The sequence below is a fragment of the Drosophila elegans genome, unplaced genomic scaffold (assembly GCF_018152505.1).
Source record: "Drosophila elegans isolate 14027-0461.03 unplaced genomic scaffold, ASM1815250v1 contig_476, whole genome shotgun sequence".
In the NCBI taxonomy this organism is placed as follows: Eukaryota; Metazoa; Arthropoda; class Insecta; order Diptera; family Drosophilidae; genus Drosophila; species Drosophila elegans.
The window spans coordinates 18,681,465-18,702,620 of NW_024545863.1; the positions used below are offsets into that span (position 1 = coordinate 18,681,465).

Below are 21,156 nucleotides of genomic sequence, written 5' to 3' on the forward strand. Positions count from 1 at the left end.
TCAAAATAGCAACCTTCTTGTGTCATCAATAATTTATTGAACATTTTATCTTAGTTTCTTGATGGTTGAATACTTGGAAGTGTTCCATTAACATTTATCAAATACAAATACTTGGCTTGCCTTCTCGTGGGTATTGTGTGTGTAAATACGTGTATATCCTACGCCCATACCGGACCTCAGTAAAGTAAAAAAGCAGCAAAAACGCCAAAACATATAAAAATATATATAATATACATATATATGTGTATAGTAGGTGAGTCCTCCTGCCCGCCCTCTAAATATTATATTATTGACCTAAACACAACCCACTCCCGTCCATCGGTGTGCTTATCAATTTAAACAAATGGCGCGTCATGTGAGAACCCCCTGCATTCAATTTACCTAAAATAGGACGCACTGGTACTGAGATAGAATAAGAATAATGGAGTAGATACTTGGAGCGATTACCCACCCTCGCCCGGAAGCAATTGTCGAGCCGGTCATACAAATAGTTTGTACACAAAGTCAACCTAAAGCTACGCTATATTCTAAAGGGCAAACCGATATGAAGCTGTGCCACATGGGGATGGGATTACTTTCTGTTCCCCGATCTGTGAGTCAATGAACCACTGTGGTGCACTGTGCACTGTAAGACTGTCGCTTGGCGAGCGCCGTTCCTAATTACGATGTAAGCGTGAGTGTGGGGTCTGTGCATCGAATGGATGATATGTGCGTGAAGAATTGCTTAGCAAAAAATGATGAGGGGAGATCCAGCTCACTGTCCAGGCCACTGTCACGGGCTGCAGGCTGCAGGCTACACGTGGAAGTAGTCGTCCACCAGCAACTGCTCGCTCGGAGTGGAGGCTGCCCCACTCAGCGGGCTGCTCGCCTGCGTGTCCGAGTCCTGATCCGCCTGCAGCGGCTCGTAGCCGAGCTCCATGACTCCACTGCTTGTGCTGTTCGTCGTCGTCGTCGTGGTGGTCGTCACTGTGGTAGCCGCCGTGGTCAGATAGCACACCGACTCATAGTTCGGGTCCGTTTCACTGCCCGTTCCCGTAAGCGATTCATATTGCGAGGACAGTGGCGTGCTGGTGGCCACCGTTGAGGAGTTGGGTGACAAGGAATTGGATGTGGAACTGGGCGATGTGAGGGTCAGGCGACTGTTGCCGCTGCCCGGCGTTCCGGCCACAGCACTTTCCGCTATCCGTGCATAGTGGTCCGTCTCGGCGGCGGCCTTAGTCTCCAGGATGCTGGCATAGTTGTGGTTGGCATCCGCCCCTGGAATGGTGCTGTAGCCGGCGGCGTCAGCAGAGGCGGGCGGGCGCTTCTTCTCCAGCACCTTGGCGTAGCCGTCGTCCGAGTGGGCGCGACTCTTGAGCACCTCGTAGTTGGGATCGTAGTCCGACTTCTTGGCCTCATCCTCGGCCGAGGGAACCGGGTGCAGTTGCAGTTGCTCGTAGCCGGGATCGTTGTTGCTGCTGCTGCTGGACGGGGGCGGCTGTGGCTGGTTAAGAATAGTCTCGTAGTGCTTTGTGCTGGCGGTGATCGCAATTGCTGTCGCTATCGTAACGGGCTGGGCAATCGCTGAAAGGGCGGCGGAAGTAACAAATTTTATTAGCCAGCAGCTTGGGGCAGCGCGTTTACTTGGATTAATGAGAATAGTTGATGGATTTACTGCAGACGATACTAACCACGGCTACATCCAAACAAAAACTCATGAAATTTTCGCCGTTTGAGTTGAACAAACACGGAAATTTCTCATATTGGCATAGCAACTAAGTTTGGGAAGGCATTTCGGAGGAAAGACAAGGAGAGACAGATAGATAGACAGGCAGATTAGGCATCAGGCAGGGATTATCGACTGAGCCAGGATAAAAACGATGAGCAGATCACAGAAATCCACCCTGATTTACCCTGAACAATCGAGCTGGGACTGGTAACAAGGGGCTGAGGAGACCTGTCGACTTACCTCCACCTTCCTGCTGTCGCTCCTTCTGCAGCATGTTGGCTGCATAGCAGTCCGACTTGCGGTTCTCGTGCATCACTTGTCCATCGGCTGGAATCGTTTCGTAGCCGTGATCCTTGGCCGAATAGCTATTGCTGCGACCACGACCTTTCTGGGCATCCACTAGTAAAGCCGCCGCGCTGTCCAGTGGACTAACACCCAAGGCATCCTGCTGCTGCTTTCTGGCCAGGATGGGCGAGCTGTTCTGCGAGGAGGGAGAGTTCCGCGAGAATTTGTGCTTTTTCATAACCTAGGGGGTTGTAAAAGCAGATTAGCTTGGTAGTGTGGTACTATCAGAGATTAATCTCACCTTGGCGTACATGCCCTCTATGTTTTTGTTGCCCTCGCCTTCCTTTGAGGGGCTAAGGCTCTTGCTGTGCTTTCGCTGGGGCGACGCCTCTCCGGACTCCGCCTCGTGGCCTTCGCCACCGGCTTCGATCACCGATATGACCGAGTTCCGGCCGGAGGCTAAGTTGCTGATGCTTCCGGCGTGCAGGTGGTGCGACTGGCCCACACTCGCCTTGGGCGTCGGGGGCAGAGGAGAGTTCGCCTGGCGCTTCTCCGGCTTGGGCGAGCCCAGATTGCAGACGGATGCGCTGTTGTTCGACGAGGACGAGGCCTGGCGCGAGTGCATCTGGGCTCGCAAACTGTCCACCGGCGGGGGAACTGGCATTCCATGATCGGCACCGCTACTACTAGTGGGTCTGTGGTTTCCGCTACTGGTTCCACCACCGACCATGACGACGGACGGACTAGCGGTCGGAATGCTGCTGCTATTATTTATCTCGACGGCCACCACAATGGGATTGGCTTGCATGGGCTGGATTTGTGCGTAGGTTTCCGAACCGCTAGTGTAAATATCAGCGGCATTGACATGATGACGGTTATTGGGATCCTCAATGGCCGCATAGGTTTCATCTGAAAATACAGTTAAATAAAGAAAAAAAATTCATTTGGTTCCGATTTGATACAAATTGGAGTACAATATTACTTTGTTTTAATTTAAAAAAATTAAAAACAAACTAAAACTTATCCTGCAATGTTGTTAAACAAACTGGAAACTGCTACATTAAATTGTGTAATTTCCCTAGTGACTCACCAGAATCGTCGGATACGGTGGCGTAGTGCGAGTCATTTACATCCCGCGATAAAGCTGGGTTCCTATTCGACGGTTTCCCCTGTGGTTGCTGGGCCAGAATGTTCGCCAATGGCTCCCTCACACTGATGCTAGTGTATCCCTCTGTGTATAAAAGCATTTAGGGACATGACATCACCTCGAGTGCCGCAAACTTACTTGAAGAATCCTGCGAGTCACCGCTGAAATGCTGGTTGGCAATGGGCGGCGTCATGTAGGGAAGATCCTGGCTAGCCGAAATCATGCCTGCTATCGCAGACGCGGCGGGAATCTCGGCCTGCGCCGGCGCCGAATCATTGTGCTCCCTGGAGCCCTCGCTGTGCTGCGAGCTGCGGTGCATGGGATCGATGCCATCGCTGGAAGATCCGGCCACCACTGCCGCCGCCGCAGCTGCTGCTGCAGATCCATGGTTAGCCGCATGGGACGTTGAGGGGGCATTTAGCTGGGCGTAGGGGTGTTCGGTGCCCCGCACTTTGGCGTAGTCGTGCGGCAGACCCTTGACCCGAGAGTACGGTGAGCTGACATCGTCCGCCTGGCTGATGGAGCTATGCTGGGACACACTGGTCTGTTTCTTCATGCTCGGTTGGGCTGTGGACAGGAGTAGGACATGTACTGTATTACTTTGAGGTTTGTACACCACTCACGACTCTGGCTACGGGCATCGACCAACTGCTTGTCCGCCACTGTTTCGTATAGTTCGGACCCATTATCGTTGCTCTCGGCCACGGGAATGTCCGGCAAACTGCGATGGGCTGCAGTGCTCGATCTGGAAGTGGTTAGGGTCTAAATAACTCCTTTCTCTCTTATGTAATTTGCGGACACTCACCGCTTTTCCGAGTCAGCATTCGAGACTGTAGAGGCATTCAGCTCCGCCTGGGACTCGCTGTTGCCCACCAGGTTGGTGACGACGATGACCTCGTCCGGATTCTTCAACTTGACCATGCCCTCCAGGCCCATCAAGTCATTTCTGTGGGGAAAGGGGAGAAATAGTGATTAGTGGCATGGGTGCATCCAACTGGAACTGGGTGGCGTAGCGGCGGAGTGAGACCCACTTTCACTCTCTCGCTGGCGAGCACCGCCCTGTTCGCGCCTGAGGGAACTTTCCACGATGGACTCCGACTCCTGATCTCCTGAAGAATCAGGGCAGAGATGGAGACTTACTTGGGAATGCGCTTCTTGCAGCAGAGACAAGCGCCCAACATCACGATGAAAGTGAGCGTCAGGCTGAGGGTCGCGAGGAGGTACGTGTACGAGTTGGGTGCCTCCAGGCGCAGCTCCGCCGTCGTCGCCTCCACCATGCCCATGTCGCTGTGTGCACATATGCACTATGTACCCATTTAGCACTTGCACTGACCGCTGCACATATATATTTACTAATTTTCGCTGGACTATTCTTTTATTTTTTTTTTGGCCCACCAAACGAAACAGACAACAACAAGAACGCGACTGACGTGCGGTCATACTAGGTGCGGTCCTACTGCAATGGGAAATCTCGTCATTTAATACCTACGCTTTTATGGTCATACTAAAAATATCACCGGCAATTAACGGTTAACTTTTAACCCTATTTAGACCATGAAAAGTTCGGATGATTAATAAATTAAAAATAAAAACATAAAACATTATACAAATTGTAATTTCGTTTGTATTTTATCAGAAATGTAATATGTTACTTCGAATAAACACCCTGTTCATATTTTGTAAAACTTCATAAGATTTTATTTTTCTTCAAATGATATTTGGTATCAAAACTATACCTACGCTGAATAGCAGCCTAAAGGTTTTTGTGCATTACACAAACAGTTGCTCTTAAATCTAGTTTATTCGCTTGGCACGTTTAGTGATTGCTCCTTTTCTTAAAGTTCTGTGTGCTTGAAGATGGTTCTCTCAATGTTCTCTTGCAGTTTTTCCACCTTGCGAGTTTGCTTTTTCAGCTGATCCTCCATTTCTTCAAAGCGGTTGCTCTTGTCCTTGTGTTTTTCGCCCTACGAATTTAAAGTAAATAAGAATATTATTTGATATCTTACGCTGTTCCCAATCTTATACCTTGTATTTCTCTACATGTAAAGCATGCTCGGCATGCAGGTGACGCAGCTTCAACAGGCGGCTTTCAAAATGATGCAATTCGGTCTTGATGGACTCCAGTTCCTTATCAGTAAAGTTGCTAGCTTGAGCCACTCGCCATAGACCCTGAACCTTGGGCTCGATGAAGTCCTGGCTGTGTGGACCGGAGGACACCAGGCGCTCCAGTCTATCGTAGTGATCCTTGATGCCCACATGATGACCGCGAAGTGTGTTGAGGTCGTTTTCGAAACTCTTAACATTCTGAGCATGGGTTTTTATCTCATTTTCATTGGCATCATTCGATATCAGATTGTAGGTGTCCAGATCCTCGGTGTTTATGGCATCTAAAGGGGAAAATTCATTAAAGTATGTTTTTATGTGTTGTCAAACCAACCTACTCTCATGCTTGTCGGTATCCACAGTTCCGATATTTTCCAAAAGGCTGTAGTACACATCAACCTTGTCCTGGTGATGGTCAAACTCCTGCTTCAAGGACTTCAACTCTTCGGCAGTAAAACCAGAAATCTCTGCCTTTTCCCACAGCCTGTTGAGTTTCTTGTCCTTGAATAGGCTCTTGTTTTTGTGCCGGTCATCGGCGTCGTGGAATTTCTGCAAAGTAGCTTGAATAGAAAATAGTCAAGTCATACGATGGAGATTCGATTACCTTAAAGGGCTTTAACTTTTCTGAGTCCTGGGTGTCATCAAAGTGCTCCAGCAGATCGTAGCTGCTCATAATGCCAATCAGCTTGCGACGTAGCTCGTCATCCTTTAGGCCATCCTTGTCCTTGTGCTGGGAGTTGAGCTGCTTCCAGGCAATCTCTTCCTTGTCGTGGATCTTAAGCTCCATGTATAGCGACTTAAGCTTTGGCTCTGTTAAGCGCTGTAACCGAAATCAATGTAAAGGATATTCCAGCTAATAGATGTTCCGTCTCTTACGTTCTGCGCCTTGGCCCACACCAGATTCAATTTGGCCATGCGAAATGGCCGCTGGATACTCTTGAAGTCCGGGTCATACTTTTCCTGCTTCACTTGCTGGAAATGCGGGTCGTTGGCCTCTTTGCTGTACTTCTTGCTCTGCTTTTTGTCCGCATCCACGCCATGCGAGACAATCAGTAGTACCAGCGCAAGGAGTGCAATTACCGGTGCACACTTCAGCATGTTCCTCGTGGCTTTTATACGGGACTTAAGCCGAAAAATTCTGAATGCTGACCTGGCTAAACAGTTATTCACAACGATCAGTGTGACCAGCCGAACACGAAGTAATTCGGGCGCCTCTTGGCCGGTGTGACCAACAAGCGATAGTTAAAAGCTGCTGAAACAAACAAGAAACCTTAAACAATTTTATAATCATTTATTGGTTTTGTCGGTTTTAAATCATTTTGGGCTTGGGAAATAAAGTTTTAAATTCATTCAATGGAGTTTATAAATAGTTAACGTAAATGTTGTATATATATTCTTACTCTTTATATTGCTTTAAAATAATTAGCTTAAAAAAGTCGGCCGCCAGAAATGTTTCGCTGCACTGTTGCTGTTATGGAATGCCTCACTATCTGGATTCGGTCACACTGCCTATTCCGCTTTTTACCTACCGCGGCGCCATTCCCAGTACCTAATTGAAATAGGCTAGTTTGTTTACTTAGAGGCACATTTAAGAGAATCCAGGACAATGAGGACGGAGGCAGCAGTCAGTTGTTTCCTGCTGGTACTCCACAGCGTCTGTTGCCAAAGTGACAGCGAGGAGAACTGGATTGATCCGCATCCCAATTGGTCAAACCTAGTCCAAGATTTCAATCAGCCAGATGGTTCCTGCCAGTGTCCTGCGATTCCGGAGCGATCTCCGGCCGCCGTAGAGGATGCCTTAGCTTTTACCTACTTCAGAAAGTTCGTCAATATACTGTTTCAACGCAAGCGATTACAGGTAAGATCGTTCTACTGTTTGACCAAATTTGGAGACATGACGTCATGGGTGTAACTATTCTGTAAATAGTTCGATGCTGAATCGGCGCTCCACAAGCGATCGTTGCTATTCTCGCTGCGGACATCCCAACTGGAGGAACTGGAGAGGGTGCAAGATGTCCGGGATCTGGACGTTTTGCTGACCAAAATACTGGAGAGTGTCGAGGAAGCTCCTTTGTTTGAGGGCAAGTCCGGATGCTCCTATGCCCGGCAGGGAGTGCTCTCCATATTGGCGGATATTTTGAAGGACATCGTAGCACTTACGAAAATTTCTGAGGTACCTGTTGCGCCTTCTATGGGAATATGACACTGTGCTTACTAATTACTTGTTTTCCCAGGTGCAATTTATACTATTTGCAGTATTAGCCACCGCAATTGGATGCCTTGTGCACAAACGTTTCCGTATCCGGTTAATTTCAATTGTTCTGGGCGGTATTTTTCTATGTGGATATATTCACACTTACTTAGAGTGCAACAGAGTATGTAACTATGTAGTATTAATCATAAGAAGCTATCCTCATTACTTGAATATTTACAGAAGTTAGATGTCGAAGCCATGATGGAAGTTATGAAAAGTCACCAGGAACCAAAGAGCTACGCGGAAATGTCCTGGTTCGGTCGACTTAAAGGCTTTGTATTCCAAGCTTCGTTACAGGATCAGCAAATAGAAATGCTGAAGTAAGGGAATCCCTTAGAGTATCCGTCAACCTCTAAAAAACTTTGTATTTCAGAAAATCTTCAAAGCTCAATCTTTCAATCTGCATGCCAGATCACGTATTCTTTATGTATATGAACAACCTGTTTCTTAAGCAGTTAGAAATGTTGTTGGAAAAAGTGTCTGAAACTATGCAAAAACTGTCCTGTAAGTTTTTAGGAAACTATCCCTAGTCAATATTTGTAACATTAATAACCACATTTATTCGCAGATGGATTGTCATTCCCTTTCAACCTCCTTGCCCCGCTCCTCTTAGTGGCTTTGGTGGGCTACATTATAAAGCTAACCTTTAAATACATCATAAGCCCAAAAGCATGGGCATCCCTTATCCACAGCAATCCCGCCCCGGTTGGAGCCCAAGCGGCACATCAAGCTATTGCTGGTCGAGAGGCAGTTGGGGATTGTATATCGGGCGAGAACTTGAAAATGCTGTTAAATGTAATGAACGTGTCGAGTGTTCAGCAGCAGTCAAAACAAACGCAACCTCAGCTCGCCGTTTCGGGGGTCGAGGAGCTGGTAGAAGCTCCTCCCTCACCGCAGAAAAACGAAAATCTAGATGTAAGCGATTCTAGCAGCAAAAGCAGGAAAAGCGTTGTGGAGGAAGAAGGATTCACGCTGGTCGACGATCACGAAGATGATCACATCGATAATGTGTAGCAGCAGCTGCAAACTTAATTTGTATTAATGTAAATAATAATGTCCGTGATTTTTACCAAGTCAGAGTCCGTAAATGATTGGCAAATAATTCAATTTTCTGCTTGATTTGTCATAGTTAAATTTTTATTTAAATTATTTTGCATGTTCTTATTCTCATTTGCACGATAAATGTTATTAAGATAAATCTTCAACAATAAGATCTTTTAAGTAGGCCACCAAACTGTTTATATTTTTCTTGTTATTATTACGCCGGCCTTTCAAAAAATCGGATATAATTTCTATGTAACTTGTTGATCCTTTATATTTACAACTTGGCGCTCAGGCGATTATTTTATATTATTAGCAGTGGGCGCTCTGTGTGAGTTGCATATTAATTGAATGTAAGCGATAATTAATTATTCGGTTTTCAAATCTTGTAAAATCTAATTCAATATGTATACAACTAATATATTTATATATCTATGTATATAGATCTATATGCTGTGTGTATATATTTGTAAGAAAAATTAGAAAAGAATTTCGGTGTAAATATATTCATTCGTTGTATTTTAAATCATGCACCTAAAATGTATTATGCTTTAATTACAATTCATCGTTATTATAATTGTTATGCAACTAAGTAATTTTACGCATTTTGTGAAATGTACTGTATGGAGAATGTTTTCCAATATACGGCACATACTGAATAGCCAAAACCCAGTTTGCTGTCTGTCTACAATTAAACGTACCTAAAACTAGGAAAACACGAAGCAGAACCCAAAGCACAGGCAGGCTACCTATAAATCTCAACTAAGGCTGGCATACTTATTTGAAATCGTTCATGTCTATGGCAAACCGAGATAATTTATCTAAATTGATTTCACAAATCTTATACGCAAATTGGTCCGCTATCATAATCTTGATTAATAATTTCTCTACTCGAATTCAACAATTTATTTTAGATCTAGTGTGTAATTTTCCACTTCTTGATTTGTGTTGGCTGTTCTACTTATATGTCCGGCACTGCTGGACGGCGGACCAGCAGCCATAGATACCAGTACCAGTTGGATGAGCAACATCATAATTAATGTAATTACTTGCCCCATTGTTGGCTAATTGGTTTAGCAGCGATTAAAGCATATCATTCACTTAGTCTGATTGGTAAAATTTAAAAAACTAATCCTCTTAATATCAAACAACAGCAAACTATGCGAAACAATTTGTTCAACTCCTACGCCTATGCACAAGCCAACCAACTATTAAAATAACGAATACCACAATTGGGAACGGTTTGGTTTAAGTTAAGCTATAAGTACGTACGATACATAAGTGTTTTAAAAACAGGCAACTTATATCCCATCTACGCTACTGCAAAAATGCTCTTCAAATATCCTTCGATGTACGTGTTCCTTGGCTCACTTGATGAATGCAATTGTACTTGATCTTGATCATGATTCTGGCTTAGGCTAACTCTGTGATCCTTTTCGGTTTTGCTGCTACTATTAAAATGCTCTCGTCAATAAATTTCAGCAAATAAGTGTAAAATTGTACATACACATTTAATATAATACAAAAACACAATGCCATCGCGAATTTGTTTTAGGTTTCCGGATCCGGATCTCTCTCTCTGTGTGTGTGGTATGTGTGTGTTGTTGGCCATGAGTATTTTATACATTAGCTTATGTGGCGAACGGGGCTCGTCCAAATCTGTATTATTCTGGTTAGGTGGTAAATAGTTAAACAGCAATGATAGTCAGGGGAGGCATCCTCATCGTGCTCATGCCCAGATGCCCAGATGCCCCGCAATGGTCTCTGTGGCGACCATGGAGTCAAGAAGTCTTCCGTTGATGGATCCATGTAAATATTGTTATCATATCGTAGTAGATACACATTACAGATTCTATGTCTTTAAATAGGTACTTTGGCTTTCGTTAGAGATATAGTGTATAGCTTCGTTTCATACCTGGTTATGAATGGGTGGTGGATCATGCAAGTATGTATGTAAACATTTGATATGTATGCCGTTACGTTTCAGATGCGATTATGTGTGTGTCAACTTAGGATTAGCTTCCATGCTGATGGTGTGTTTAGTTTAGTATCGTATCGTATCTGGTATCGTGTACTCTGTGCGACTACAAAGATCTGATCTGCTCGAATAGAACCTATGCAAAATATACTCGTAATCGTAATTGCAATCGTGTTTGTGACTTACATCAGTTCCTAAATACAAGTGTCAAGTTATGGATGTAACTCTACATGTGGGTAAGTGGTTGTGTGGGTTGTCTGGGGTGTGAGTGGGTTGTCTGGGGTGTGTGGGTTGTCTGGGGTGTGTGTGGTGCGTGGCCCGTGTGGGTGGTTGGGTGGTTGGATGGTTGGGTGGCTGAGACCCAACACCGCCCACCACCACACGCTGCTGCCCCAAGGCGAGTATTTGTCTGTCACCGTCTCCTGCTCCGTCACTCCAGCTGGAGCTCCTTTCGATGCAATGCGACCCGGGTCACATTGTCACAGGGCCACATGCCATCGCCGTCCGATGTGCTTACATAACGAGACACTTCTCCTTGGCCCCACCGCTGGCACTGGCCCCCGCGTCTCCGTTCTCCGGAATCGAGCCGTTGGTGTCCTTGGACTTTTTCTCCTTCTTCTGTTTCTTCTGCTTCTTGGTGTCCAGCTGCAGGGAAACGGTGCGCGTCTTCTCCATGTTGAGCAGCTCCTGGAAGAGCTCGGTCACGTTGTGATTCGTCTTGGCCGACGTCTCCATAAAGGATATGCTCCAGGTGGTCGCCTGCGCCTGACCCTCGGCCTGGGAGACCTGCCAAAGTATGGTTTTGTGTTAGGCGGTTTTAAAAAAGGCAGGGGTTCTTAGATCCTTTTGATCTTTAAGTATTGTTTTTATATTCAAGATATAATGAAATCAAGAAAGACAAACAATTTAAGAACAAAATACCGATGTTAAAGTGGATTCTGTTTAATATTAATAATTTTGTAATTTAGTAATTTAGTTATCAAAAAATAGATGACTTTATTAAATAATGATATATTGGATTAGAAAATATCGTATTCAAGATTTCTCTTACTATTTCAACCAGGAAGAACGTTAAATTAAAATTTCTTTGTCAAAGATGATTAGTTTAGTCAAATCTGTTTAATATTGTTAATTTAGTTATTAAGTTATTAATGAAAGAATAGATTTGACTAAAAAACTAAACAATTTTAAAGGTTTATAGTTAAGTTGCCGGTTGTTGATATCCAAACTAGTTTAAAGTTAAAGTGCCCTAACATATAAAGATGGATATTATTGTCTCTAACCTCACGCAACTCGGCGGTCTCATCACACTTGTTGCCCACCAGCATGACGGGGATGTTGGGGATGTCGGCCCCCTGTGGAAAGACGAAATGTTAGTGAGGATTCAATATCAGGCAATCACGAACCTTTAGCTCCTTGATGAGCGCCCAGATGGGTCGCAGCTCCTCCAGACTCTGCTTGGAGCACACCGAGTAGACCAAGATAAAGGCGTGTCCCTTCGAGATGGACAACCGCTGCATGGCCGGAAACTGGTGCGAACCCGTGGTGTCCGTGATTTGCAGCGTGCAGATGTTCTTGTTGCAGCTGATGACCTATGGGATTAATAGGGATTAGGAGGGGTCCTCTCGGAGGGTCACCTGGTTAACCCCCACCCACCTGTCTGTAGGTGTCCTCGATGGTCGGGATGTAGCTCTCGCGGAAGGTGCCCTTGATGAAGCGCAGCACCAGCGAGCTCTTGCCCACGCCGCCGGCTCCGAAGACCACCACCCGGTAGTCGTTGCTCTGCTCCGGCGCAGCGCGCGTCACCTGGTTCTTCTGCTCCGTCATTCCGGACTCGCGTCGGACCGGATTCGGGTCAATCGGATTCGAAGTGGAAATAGTTTCAGAGAGAGAAACAGGAGCTGGAGCTGGAGCTTGTTGGCTTGCTGTCGGGCGCTGTTGGAATGTTCTACTTGGGCGCCATGCTTTCGTTTATCTGCAACGATTAAGAGCAAATCAGCTTGGCCACAACGCCCACGCACGCACAACCTTTCCGGGCCGGTTGTGGGTGGAGAACGGGTGTGCGTGTGGGTGGTATTGCTTTAGGGTCCCTAACAAAAAAAAAAACAGAAAGAAAGTTCACTTCTGATAACCAATGCTTATATACCCTTGTCATTATTAATATTAATATTAGTTAGTCTAAATACTTTTTTGTTCAGATTGTTTTTATGACAGCTATGGGATATGATATTATTTTATAAACTTGAGAAGGTCATCCTTAAATGGCAATGCCTCAATTTAGTTAATTAATAGTTTTTTGGTCAGATTGTTTTTATGACACCTATAGGATATAATATGATTTGATAAACTTGAAAAGGTCATCATTGAATTGCAATTTTCTCAATTCGCGTTTATGATGTGAGTCCCGAAACAAAGGAAAACAGCCTTTAACCTCTGACAAGCGATGCTTATATACCCAGCTTTTCAGAAATATTGTAGTCTATATACATATTTTGACATATTTGTCCATGAGACTTTGATAAACTTGAAAAGATCATAGTTTAATGGCCATACCTCGATTAACATATATGATGTTATATTTAAATTTTAAGATGCTCAAACGATCGTTCTTATAACAGCTATTAGACTAAGAAGTTCGAATTCGAATTCGATACAACTGTCCACTTTTAATAAAATACAAAATTAATAAAATTTAAATTATCCTTAAAAGGCCTTATTCCTATAAGAGAATTAAGTAATTCAAAATCAAAGATGTAAAATTATTATGTAATGCTGATATTGTAGAACTCGAGTCTTTGTTATTCGCAATATCTTCAGAATAAAACTTAATATGGAAATTTTTACCTATCGGTATATGTAGTGTATAAGGTATTGTTAAGGCATAAGAAAAGTTTAAAATAAAACTTGTTATGGTCGTTAAACCAAGTAAATAAATTGCAAAAAATAAATGTATAAGATCGGATATGACTTATCGACTGCGTTACAGACTTGTGACAACATTTGTGTTACCCTTTTCAAGGGCAAAATAAACGGGGGAACAATGCGTGAGAATGTGCCGCTAATTTTAGCCATGTGCCAAGGAAGAGTATTGATTTTTGCTCGGCTGGCGGATCGGCATCAGCCTCTTCTCATCATTATCACTTTAATCACGATTATGTTGGGGTAAAAATAGGCCTGCTTTGAAGGCGAGTGTCCTTTCCTGCCCATCCGTTCATCCGCCCACTCACACACGGACACACACGCACACTAGCACTAGTCCAGCCGTAACTGCTCACTTCCGCTTGATTGTCATGGTGGCACTGGCACCTTTGACACGCCCCCTTTGCCGCCCCGCCTTCCGACTTTTCGCCGTTTTGTTGTTTCGCACTGTTTTCACACTCTCTTTTTGTTTTTCCACCGCTCCGTACACCACACACACTCTTTGCTGTTGGATTTTCCTCGCTTTATTTTGGCTTGGATTTATCGATTTTATCTGCGCTGCACTTGCCACCCACACACGCGACCCCTCGGAAAAACCTGGGCGCCAGCACTATGCAACCCCGTTTGGTGAATTTCCCGCAGGATCCGAGGGTTTCCCAATTGCGTCGCAATATTTACTTGCATTTCGTTGCACTGGGATTCGTTGCAGGACAGGATCTGGTGCCCGATGTGACTAGCTCTCTGCTGCAGGCCGTCCTATCCTATCCTCTGGTTCCGATAAGGGAACCGCCCACCCACCGCCCCCACACACAAGGGCATTACGGCGCATGCGCCTATCTTATGTGCAGAGCTTTTAGCAGTGCTCAAACCCCGCAGCGGAGACTCGAACCCTCGGGGAAGAAAGCTTCTGCACACGTCTCTACATCCATTCAAAGCCGGCCGGCGTGTGCAAAAGAATTGGGGAATCGAACGACCCGTGTGTAAAGCCGCGTTTCCAAAGTGTATAAAACCGAGAGCAACTGGCCAATGTGCATCAGTTGTGGTCAGCAGCAAAAACAAGTGAATCATCTCGGTGCAGTAAAAGGCCTAAATAGCCCATCTCTTTATCTTTTGCGAAGTGAACAAGTGAAAAAAAACAACAAAACCAAGATGCCTTGCCCATGCGGAAGTGGTAAGTTCAAGTCTGACCCTAGGATTCTAGGATCTTTTCAGCTGTCCAGAAAAACAGTTTAATGTTATGTTGAATCAGATATTTTATTTACAAAAGAAAGATAATATTGAATGAACACAATTGGAACCCCTCGATTCAACTTGTTTTGAACCAGATCTAGTATAAAAAAATAGGTTTCTTGACAATATAGAATAAATCGACGTGCAATCAATTCTACATCTTTAAAATCATTATAAATCGTATGATTTCTTCCGTTTTTTTTTTTTTATATAGTCAACATATGCATATATATATTTTTCTGCATAATAATTTTATTTTTTATTTTACTTTTACCAGGTTGCAAATGCGCCTCCCAGACGACCAAGGGATCCTGCAACTGCGGATCTGACTGCAAGTGCGGCGGCGAGAAGAAATCCGCCTGCGCCTGCTCCAAGTGAGATTCTCCGGAGGAGAAGATCTGGAGAAGACGGCAGCCCCTTATCTCCGAACTGATTTCTTTATATTATCACATGCAAACACAATGTTTTCTCATTTTCCCTCCACACAATGTCCAATTAAAGTAATTGAACACTATAAGCTGCGTATTTTTCTTGTTGCGCAATCAGTTGGTCTGGGCCTTTCTAGGTTAGATTCTCATTTATTGGAGGTTCGTGCCCGGCGATATGGCGATATACGTCGTGAAAATTGGATGGTCAAGTGTTTTCCACACTTGTCTACTAGTTTGCATAAACAAATTCAGTTGAGCAATTGTATAGTAATCTGAGACGCTTCTCTTCTATTTTCTGAGGCTGAAATGAGTGGGGGTTTGGGTTTGATTTCAAAGCACAGCGGTTTGAACTTATGACTTGTAGATATGGCTACAGACGCGGGCAAAATAATAAAGCAGCTCCTAAAGCGTAGATTTTATTAAATTTTAACTGTTGCAAAAACAAACGCATTTTAAAACATTATTTGACTTAAAGATTTTTTCCTTAAAGCTGAAATTATGTTTATTATATGAATTTCATATAAAGTAGCATATGTTTAGCTAAACTCTGTTGTTTCTCCTTAGAAACTCGATGAATAATGATTTAATTATTTCACAAAACACATATATGTACATATATACATGATTCACGAAGAAAAACATTAATAATTGTAGGCTGATTTACTTTTCAGTCTGTTTTGTGCTCAACATCGTCTCGAGACTTTATAGTCTCAAAGTCGCTTAGTTAACTTGTTGTTATAGGTGTAAAGTGATCGCGCAGGTAACGTGAAAGTGCGACAACCTTATAAGCATACACATTAATACGCTCATAATGTCACCGAAATAAGTCAAGAACAAGAACCCCGAGTGCTATTTCCGAAGTGAGCGATCCATCTGACCTAGGGGTGGGGTTACGAGAGACCCCACAACCCCAGATGGCCCAGACACCACGACCCGAGACCTCCGAGTGAATAAAAAACCCTCAATCAGAGTTTATGGCTCGCATTTAATTTGTTAGCCTACGAATGCAGCTTATGTCTAATACTAGGCTAGGTGAACATAAATGGAGGATTACGGGGAATCGATTGGGTACACTTAGTGCGCAGTACAAGTACATATGTGTGGGCATGGGCATGTTTTCTTTTTGGTTATCAGCGTGGCCAAACAAATACGACCGAGATATCACGGCAGTTTCGAAACGCTTCTGTTGAAGGTGCTCGACATCGACGCACATTAGTTACAAAATAGTGGGAAATTCGCGGCCTACTTGATAACGATATTCTGGGCCAGTCGCTTCACGAAGTCCACGTTCAGGAAGTTGGCCATCAGGGTGAGCACGGACTTCTTGGGCGGTCGGCAGTGCCGGAGTCCCGCCTCCTGGCAGCATACGTTCGGAAAACAGTCCAAAGTGGAGGTGCACGCCTTGGGGTGCAGGTCAAAAATGGGCGGCGGTGGAGCCGTGCACTCTAGGTACTCCGTAACTGCGAAAGAATTTTGGTTTATGTTGATACAAATGAGGAATTCTTGCTCTTAGTTATATGACAAAAACATCGATCGGTGAAATCATAATTTGAATATTATACCGAAATATTATGTTAGGACCGAATCAAAAAATACTTTAGGTAGTGTGTATGTGTTCTTCACCTCGCGTTTAATATTATATAGTGTCATAAATTGCACAGAGTATTATACTAAGTTTGCAAGCCAGTGATGCAGTTATATCCGACTATTATGAGTATATGCATATGTATGTTTTTGGTCAGTTCACCAGACGATTCAATTTAGCCATGTCCTAGGCAATATAGTCTCTCAGCTTTAAAGCCTTTTGAATGATACATTTGCAAAAGAATTCTTTTTATTAAAGGTAGTATATAAGGCGGAACGGGACGGATCGAACGACTAAGTATAATAATTGACAAAAAATATATAGCTTTGTTGATTTCCATTTATACCAATATTCGCCGAGATATGGAAATATTTTTTTTCTTGGTTTTTAAAATACAGTTTTAATTTAAAAAAGAAATCGGACAGATATCATACAGCTCCTATAGGAATGATCAAAAAATTCTGCGGGAAATCGACTTACATTTATTATTTTAAAACATATATACTTAGTTTTTTAATAACTGCTAAAGTATATTTTTTCTTGATCGAAGATATGTTAGGTGTAAAAACTGTATGTATGTCTACATCACACAAATATCTTATCTTATATACCCTCCATGGAAGATAGATAAATCAGTTTACACTTACGGTAGTCGAAAGAGCGCTTCACAGGCACTGGGGCCGTTTCCAACTCCGGCTGCGAGGTGCGGCAGTACCTTCTGCGGCCATCCGGACAACAGACCCTTGGCCAGCAGTCCATGTCCGAGCTGCACTCCTGGACATCCCACCAGAGCTCGGCCAGCGGTCTGCTGGGGCACTTGCGTGGTATCAAGCCCAGGATGGCTGTTGTATAAGGAACACTCACTGATTAGCAGATGGCCTAGGATTCCCGAATATTATTCCACTCACGAGCATGTGGCGTCTCCTCCAGGGGCTTGGGCACCCCGGAGACACAGCTGCTGGCCCCGAAGATATCACAGCACAGCTCATCTCTCTGCCAGACGGCGCAGTCCCGATCCGTCTTGCAGATCTTGGGGAAGAGCTGGAACCTCACCTCGTTCTCCCGAGGACAATCGAACCTCAATCGCAGCTCGGCAGCCGCCCGCTTGCCCTTCTCCTTGTCCTTCTGCTTATCCTTCTCCTTGTCCTTGTCATCGCTGGGAAAGTTGAGCGTGGGCAGGGCGATCCGGAAGGGACCATCCGTGGTGGACTTCAGTGTGGTTGTTGTGGGTGTTCTAACCGTTGTGTTGGCCAAAGGTTTCCTGGTGGTCTTGGGCGGCTTACGCTGACTAGACTTGTCCTCCTTGGGACTGAACTTCTTGGGCGGATGAGGCTGCTTGGTGGGCGGACGCACTGCCACCAAACTCTGTTGGCCAAAGCTCCAGAAGTTCGGATTGAAGAAGTTGAAGCCGTTGGCCAAGCTGGGACGCGGAGCTGGGGGATGGCGGATGGATGTGGAAAGCGGGTTAGCTGTGTGTGCTCAGTGGCCATTAGTGTTTCTGCTCCAAATAACAGACATTACACGTCAAGTAAAGCGCAGTTCCCGCGGCTCATAAAGAGCGTTTGATTTGGTTTTGTTTCATTATTCCGCCAGCAGTGGATCAACAATTGCCAGCCTGTTGGCCAACGCTTCCCACCCACTCCACTGTAGGCTCCATAGACCCATTCCCAGCGCAATTATGTACTTGGCATGTTGCAACAGCTTGGACAGCATGCGCCAACAGCGCCATGATCAGAGATCATTAACCGCGATGAACGACACTTCCCTATAAGCTTTGAATTTCCAGGTCATAAAACTAGCTAATGGCGAGGCAAGTTCAGAGCACCTTTAATTTAATTAGACCCACGCAGCCAGAAAAAAAAGGGGGATTCTAAAACGGAATTATCATGCAAATTGCCAGAGGCAAAGGCCTAGGCCCCAATAACTGGCGACCTTGTGTCCGTCTCTCCGGTTCGGACTTCGCCAAGGTCTCCTGGTGCAGCTGAAGCCGATTCGAAAGCCCCGGCGCTCCAGTTATCGACGCTCTGCACCTAACCTATGCACCTATGGACGCCGACGAACTCCGAACGGGTATATCAGGTTTTGGCCACAATTTGAATACACAATTGCGGTCAGAATAATGAAACGGCCAATCCAAGGTAAAACTCTTTATCTGCATTTTTTTTGCGCATAATCTTTGATTTATATTTGGCTATCAAAGTGGCTTCAAATGCCATTCTAATTTTTACAGCAGCAATAGGATCTCGGTAACTCACAAATTGCAAATTAGCCATTTAAGAATGTAATAAATTCATGCTTTCATAATATTTAAGCAAAAAGCCTCAAGGCGTTGAAATTATAGTTTAAAAATAGGTATATTTCAGTATTCTAATGTGTATATATTTGTTACTTTGATTTTTATTTATTGCACTTGTTAGTTAATTTAAATATGAAAATTTGTATTAAAATCCTTTTTAATTTTTTTGAAATTGAGTTTAATATCTGAAGCTTTTTATTAAATTTAAACCACTTTTAACTTAAATTGAATTCATTTAAATCAATGGAACTATTTTAAATCGAATATTTTCCACATTGTTTAAAATATTTTAATATTGAATTATTTAATATTATGATCTTATAATTTATGTATATATTAAATATTGACTTTAATAGTCAGATATTTGTTTTTCAAATTCCAAATATATAGAAGGGTATCCCATCTATCGTTGAACCCACCTAGTTCAACCTTTTCTCAGACAACTTCTTTGTCGCTGTTATGGCTGTATATTCGCATTAACACTTTCAATCTTTATGGCCGAAACCGAAAAGCTAGGTCAGTGCCAGCATCTTCGACCAGTTTGCAAGATTTTTCAATAGTCATCGCCCCACAGACTAGTTGCACTGATCTAAGATCAAAGCTAACTATCTTTGCATCATTAAACTATTTTGTGGACTCACTAGTTGTGGTAGTTGTTGTTGATGTTGTTGTGGTGGTGGAGGAGGTGGTGGTGGTTGTTGTAGTTGTGGTGGATGAGGAGGGCCTGCGCCGGCGGACGACCTGAGTGCGCCTCCGCTGGTTGGATGCACCCTGCTGCTGTGGCCGTCTGGACTGATGCTGATCCGGTCCTGAAACCACCGCAGTTTCGTGGGCTGGCTGTGGAGCTGGGAGCGGGAGCTTGTATTGTGCAACTCCGCGGCTTGTGGTGGATGCCTTGGCGGCCGTTGCACAACCGATGGTCAGGTAGAGGGCTCCCCCAGCAGCCAGGAGCTGCAGCCAGACCAATCTCATTGCGACTGATTCACTTACGGGGGGGTCACTAAACCACTGACCTTTCCGATTTTGGAGTCACTGTTGCAGTATGTGGCACTCACTCACTCACTCACTGATCACTCATCGCTGGTGGGAATACAGGTGGTACTGGGTTACTTTATTATTGGGCAAGCGCGACTACGTTGTTTAGACACCGAGCGACCGCTTCAGACTCCCAGCTCCAATTGGCGAATGTGCAAAATCGTGGTATTTCGGCAGCGAAGCCCACCGCTGAAACAGCTAAGAGAGCTTAAGCGGGGGCTGACCCGCTCTTTAGCGCCCCAAACTGGTTTTAACTCCAAGTCTGGCTCTCAGCCAAATGGGCTCTGGCCTGCCATTCCACTGGCTGGAGCACTGGTGAAGGTGTTCCAGTGCTGCGGTGGATGCCACTAACCCACTGACGTAGAAATGAGGAAATGCGCCTGCCTGCAGCCAGGAGATTGCTTCCGGCTTTCCAAAAGGACACCATCAAATATTGAGGCACACTTAACGCTCTTGACACTTTTGCGTGGGAATGAAGCAGGTTTGTTTACAGTTTGGTTTATAGTAAACATTCATTTAGTTGTCCACAAGGAAATTGATAGCTAGGATTACGCTACATGTTAATGTATATGTATATGTATATTTAAGCACACACAAAGTCTAAGTGCAAAACACACACACACATGGTAATGTGATAAGAAAATTTTGCTTTTATTTATGTTTGAAATTAAGTTTTAGTCACCATTTCGTATTCATAATTGATAAGTCACAAATCCGAATCTGTGCAGTTCAAGAAATAATACTCATAGCCGCAGCTTACAAATATTATTGATTTTAATTAAACCAGTGCTTGTTACATGCATTAAAAAAAAGATTGCAACCATTCTTTTTGCATTATTGCACTATTGTAAAAGTGTTCTTTGAAAATTATAGACGTCTATCCTATAGCTGTTTATAGGATAATGGTTTGTTAGCCAATCTAAATTGGCGACATGTTGCTCTACAATTTTTCACATTATATCCCGGCAGATAAATGTAAATTTAAAAGGCTTTCTGTCACTGGCAAAACCTCTTGATTGTTCAAAACAAGATCTTCGTGTGCGATTTGACAATGTTATTTCAGAGAGATGACCCTCTCTCCAGCGATCCAAACCGGTTGTATTTTGTTTTGGTAGCGGTTTAATGTGTTATTAGGTTACACAGACTA

At 44.1% G+C, this 21,156-nt stretch overlaps 6 protein-coding genes across 7 annotated transcripts; 2 read left to right on the top strand and 4 right to left on the bottom strand.

The window, feature by feature from the left end:
* Window positions 1–14: 14 nt before the first annotated feature.
* LOC108139242 (serine-rich adhesin for platelets) lies at window positions 15–4,565 on the bottom strand. Of its 2 annotated transcripts, XR_001774161.2 has the most exons (9): window positions 4,281–4,565; window positions 3,946–4,086; window positions 3,764–3,885; window positions 3,279–3,707; window positions 3,084–3,224; window positions 2,295–2,902; window positions 1,949–2,234; window positions 1,671–1,754; window positions 1,462–1,563 (listed from the first exon to the last, which is right to left on the bottom strand). XR_001774161.2 is itself a non-coding variant. In XM_017261913.2 (8 exons), exons 1-8 carry the CDS (start codon window positions 4,421–4,423, stop codon window positions 794–796), a joined length of 2,640 nt encoding a protein of 879 aa, XP_017117402.1. In that variant the 5' UTR covers window positions 4,424–4,565; the 3' UTR covers window positions 15–793. The 2 variants fall into 2 exon arrangements, 1 of the variants encoding a protein (XP_017117402.1); XM_017261913.2 differs by lacking the exon at window positions 1,671–1,754 and having other exon boundaries at window positions 15–1,563.
* Window positions 4,566–4,815: 250 nt separating this feature from the next.
* Window positions 4,816–6,434, bottom strand: LOC108139126 (alpha-2-macroglobulin receptor-associated protein). Its single transcript, XM_017261739.2, has 5 exons — window positions 6,120–6,434; window positions 5,848–6,063; window positions 5,582–5,792; window positions 5,166–5,527; window positions 4,816–5,104 (listed from the first exon to the last, which is right to left on the bottom strand). Exons 1-5 carry the CDS (start codon window positions 6,339–6,341, stop codon window positions 4,976–4,978), a joined length of 1,140 nt encoding a protein of 379 aa, XP_017117228.1. The 5' UTR covers window positions 6,342–6,434; the 3' UTR covers window positions 4,816–4,975.
* Window positions 6,435–6,732: 298 nt separating this feature from the next.
* Window positions 6,733–9,064, top strand: LOC108139293. Its single transcript, XM_017261990.2, has 6 exons — window positions 6,733–7,101; window positions 7,171–7,416; window positions 7,478–7,618; window positions 7,678–7,817; window positions 7,871–8,001; window positions 8,066–9,064. Exons 1-6 carry the CDS (start codon window positions 6,850–6,852, stop codon window positions 8,509–8,511), a joined length of 1,356 nt encoding a protein of 451 aa, XP_017117479.1. The 5' UTR covers window positions 6,733–6,849; the 3' UTR covers window positions 8,512–9,064.
* A 966-nt stretch (window positions 9,065–10,030) lies between these two features.
* Window positions 10,031–14,222, bottom strand: LOC108139294 (GTP-binding protein Di-Ras2). Its single transcript, XM_017261991.2, has 5 exons — window positions 14,114–14,222; window positions 12,173–12,491; window positions 11,923–12,108; window positions 11,800–11,871; window positions 10,031–11,302 (listed from the first exon to the last, which is right to left on the bottom strand). The coding sequence occupies exons 2-5, from the start codon at window positions 12,341–12,343 to the stop codon at window positions 11,030–11,032; spliced, it is 702 nt and encodes a 233-aa protein (XP_017117480.1). The 5' UTR covers window positions 12,344–12,491; window positions 14,114–14,222; the 3' UTR covers window positions 10,031–11,029.
* Window positions 14,223–14,452: 230 nt separating this feature from the next.
* On the top strand, window positions 14,453–15,179 carry LOC108139202 (cadmium-metallothionein). Its single transcript, XM_017261843.2, has 2 exons — window positions 14,453–14,606; window positions 14,943–15,179. The coding sequence occupies exons 1-2, from the start codon at window positions 14,462–14,464 to the stop codon at window positions 15,041–15,043; spliced, it is 246 nt and encodes an 81-aa protein (XP_017117332.1). The 5' UTR covers window positions 14,453–14,461; the 3' UTR covers window positions 15,044–15,179.
* An 879-nt stretch (window positions 15,180–16,058) lies between these two features.
* LOC108139197 lies at window positions 16,059–21,156 on the bottom strand. The gene is made up of 4 exons (XM_017261837.2): window positions 19,616–21,156; window positions 17,587–18,111; window positions 17,326–17,520; window positions 16,059–16,553 (listed from the first exon to the last, which is right to left on the bottom strand). The coding sequence occupies exons 1-4, from the start codon at window positions 19,944–19,946 to the stop codon at window positions 16,336–16,338; spliced, it is 1,269 nt and encodes a 422-aa protein (XP_017117326.1). The 5' UTR covers window positions 19,947–21,156; the 3' UTR covers window positions 16,059–16,335.

Bases quoted from the DNA above. Each gene is read 5' to 3' on its own strand.
- LOC108139202 (XM_017261843.2), top strand. From the start codon at position 14,462: ATGTGCATCAGTTGTGGTCAGCAGCAAAAACAAGTGAATCATCTCGGT. The intron at 14,607-14,942 runs GTAAGTTCAAGT...TACTTTTACCAG, and splicing joins GCCTTGCCCATGCGGAAGTG to GTTGCAAATGCGCCTCCCAG.
- LOC108139293 (XM_017261990.2), top strand. From the start codon at position 6,850: ATGAGGACGGAGGCAGCAGTCAGTTGTTTCCTGCTGGTACTCCACAGC. The intron at 7,102-7,170 runs GTAAGATCGTTC...TTCTGTAAATAG, and splicing joins TTCAACGCAAGCGATTACAG to TTCGATGCTGAATCGGCGCT. The intron at 8,002-8,065 runs GTAAGTTTTTAG...ATTTATTCGCAG, and splicing joins AACTATGCAAAAACTGTCCT to ATGGATTGTCATTCCCTTTC.
- LOC108139294 (XM_017261991.2), bottom strand. From the start codon at position 12,343: ATGACGGAGCAGAAGAACCAGGTGACGCGCGCTGCGCCGGAGCAGAGC. The intron at 11,872-11,922 runs GTTCGTGATTGC...GTCTTTCCACAG, and splicing joins CGCTCATCAAGGAGCTAAAG to GGGGCCGACATCCCCAACAT. The intron at 11,303-11,799 runs GTTAGAGACAAT...ATACTTTGGCAG, and splicing joins AGACCGCCGAGTTGCGTGAG to GTCTCCCAGGCCGAGGGTCA.
- LOC108139242 (XM_017261913.2), bottom strand. From the start codon at position 4,423: ATGGGCATGGTGGAGGCGACGACGGCGGAGCTGCGCCTGGAGGCACCC. The intron at 4,087-4,280 runs GTAAGTCTCCAT...CTTTCCCCACAG, and splicing joins TGCAAGAAGCGCATTCCCAA to AAATGACTTGATGGGCCTGG. The intron at 2,903-3,083 runs GTGAGTCACTAG...CTGTATTTTCAG, and splicing joins CACCGTATCCGACGATTCTG to ATGAAACCTATGCGGCCATT.
- LOC108139126 (XM_017261739.2), bottom strand. From the start codon at position 6,341: ATGCTGAAGTGTGCACCGGTAATTGCACTCCTTGCGCTGGTACTACTG. The intron at 6,064-6,119 runs GTAAGAGACGGA...TTTCGGTTACAG, and splicing joins TGTGGGCCAAGGCGCAGAAC to CGCTTAACAGAGCCAAAGCT. The intron at 5,793-5,847 runs GTAATCGAATCT...GCTACTTTGCAG, and splicing joins AAAAGTTAAAGCCCTTTAAG to AAATTCCACGACGCCGATGA.
- LOC108139197 (XM_017261837.2), bottom strand. From the start codon at position 19,946: ATGAGATTGGTCTGGCTGCAGCTCCTGGCTGCTGGGGGAGCCCTCTAC. The intron at 18,112-19,615 runs GTGAGTCCACAA...GCCATCCCCCAG, and splicing joins AACAACAACTACCACAACTA to CTCCGCGTCCCAGCTTGGCC. The intron at 17,521-17,586 runs GTGAGTGGAATA...CTTATACAACAG, and splicing joins GGAGGAGACGCCACATGCTC to CCATCCTGGGCTTGATACCA.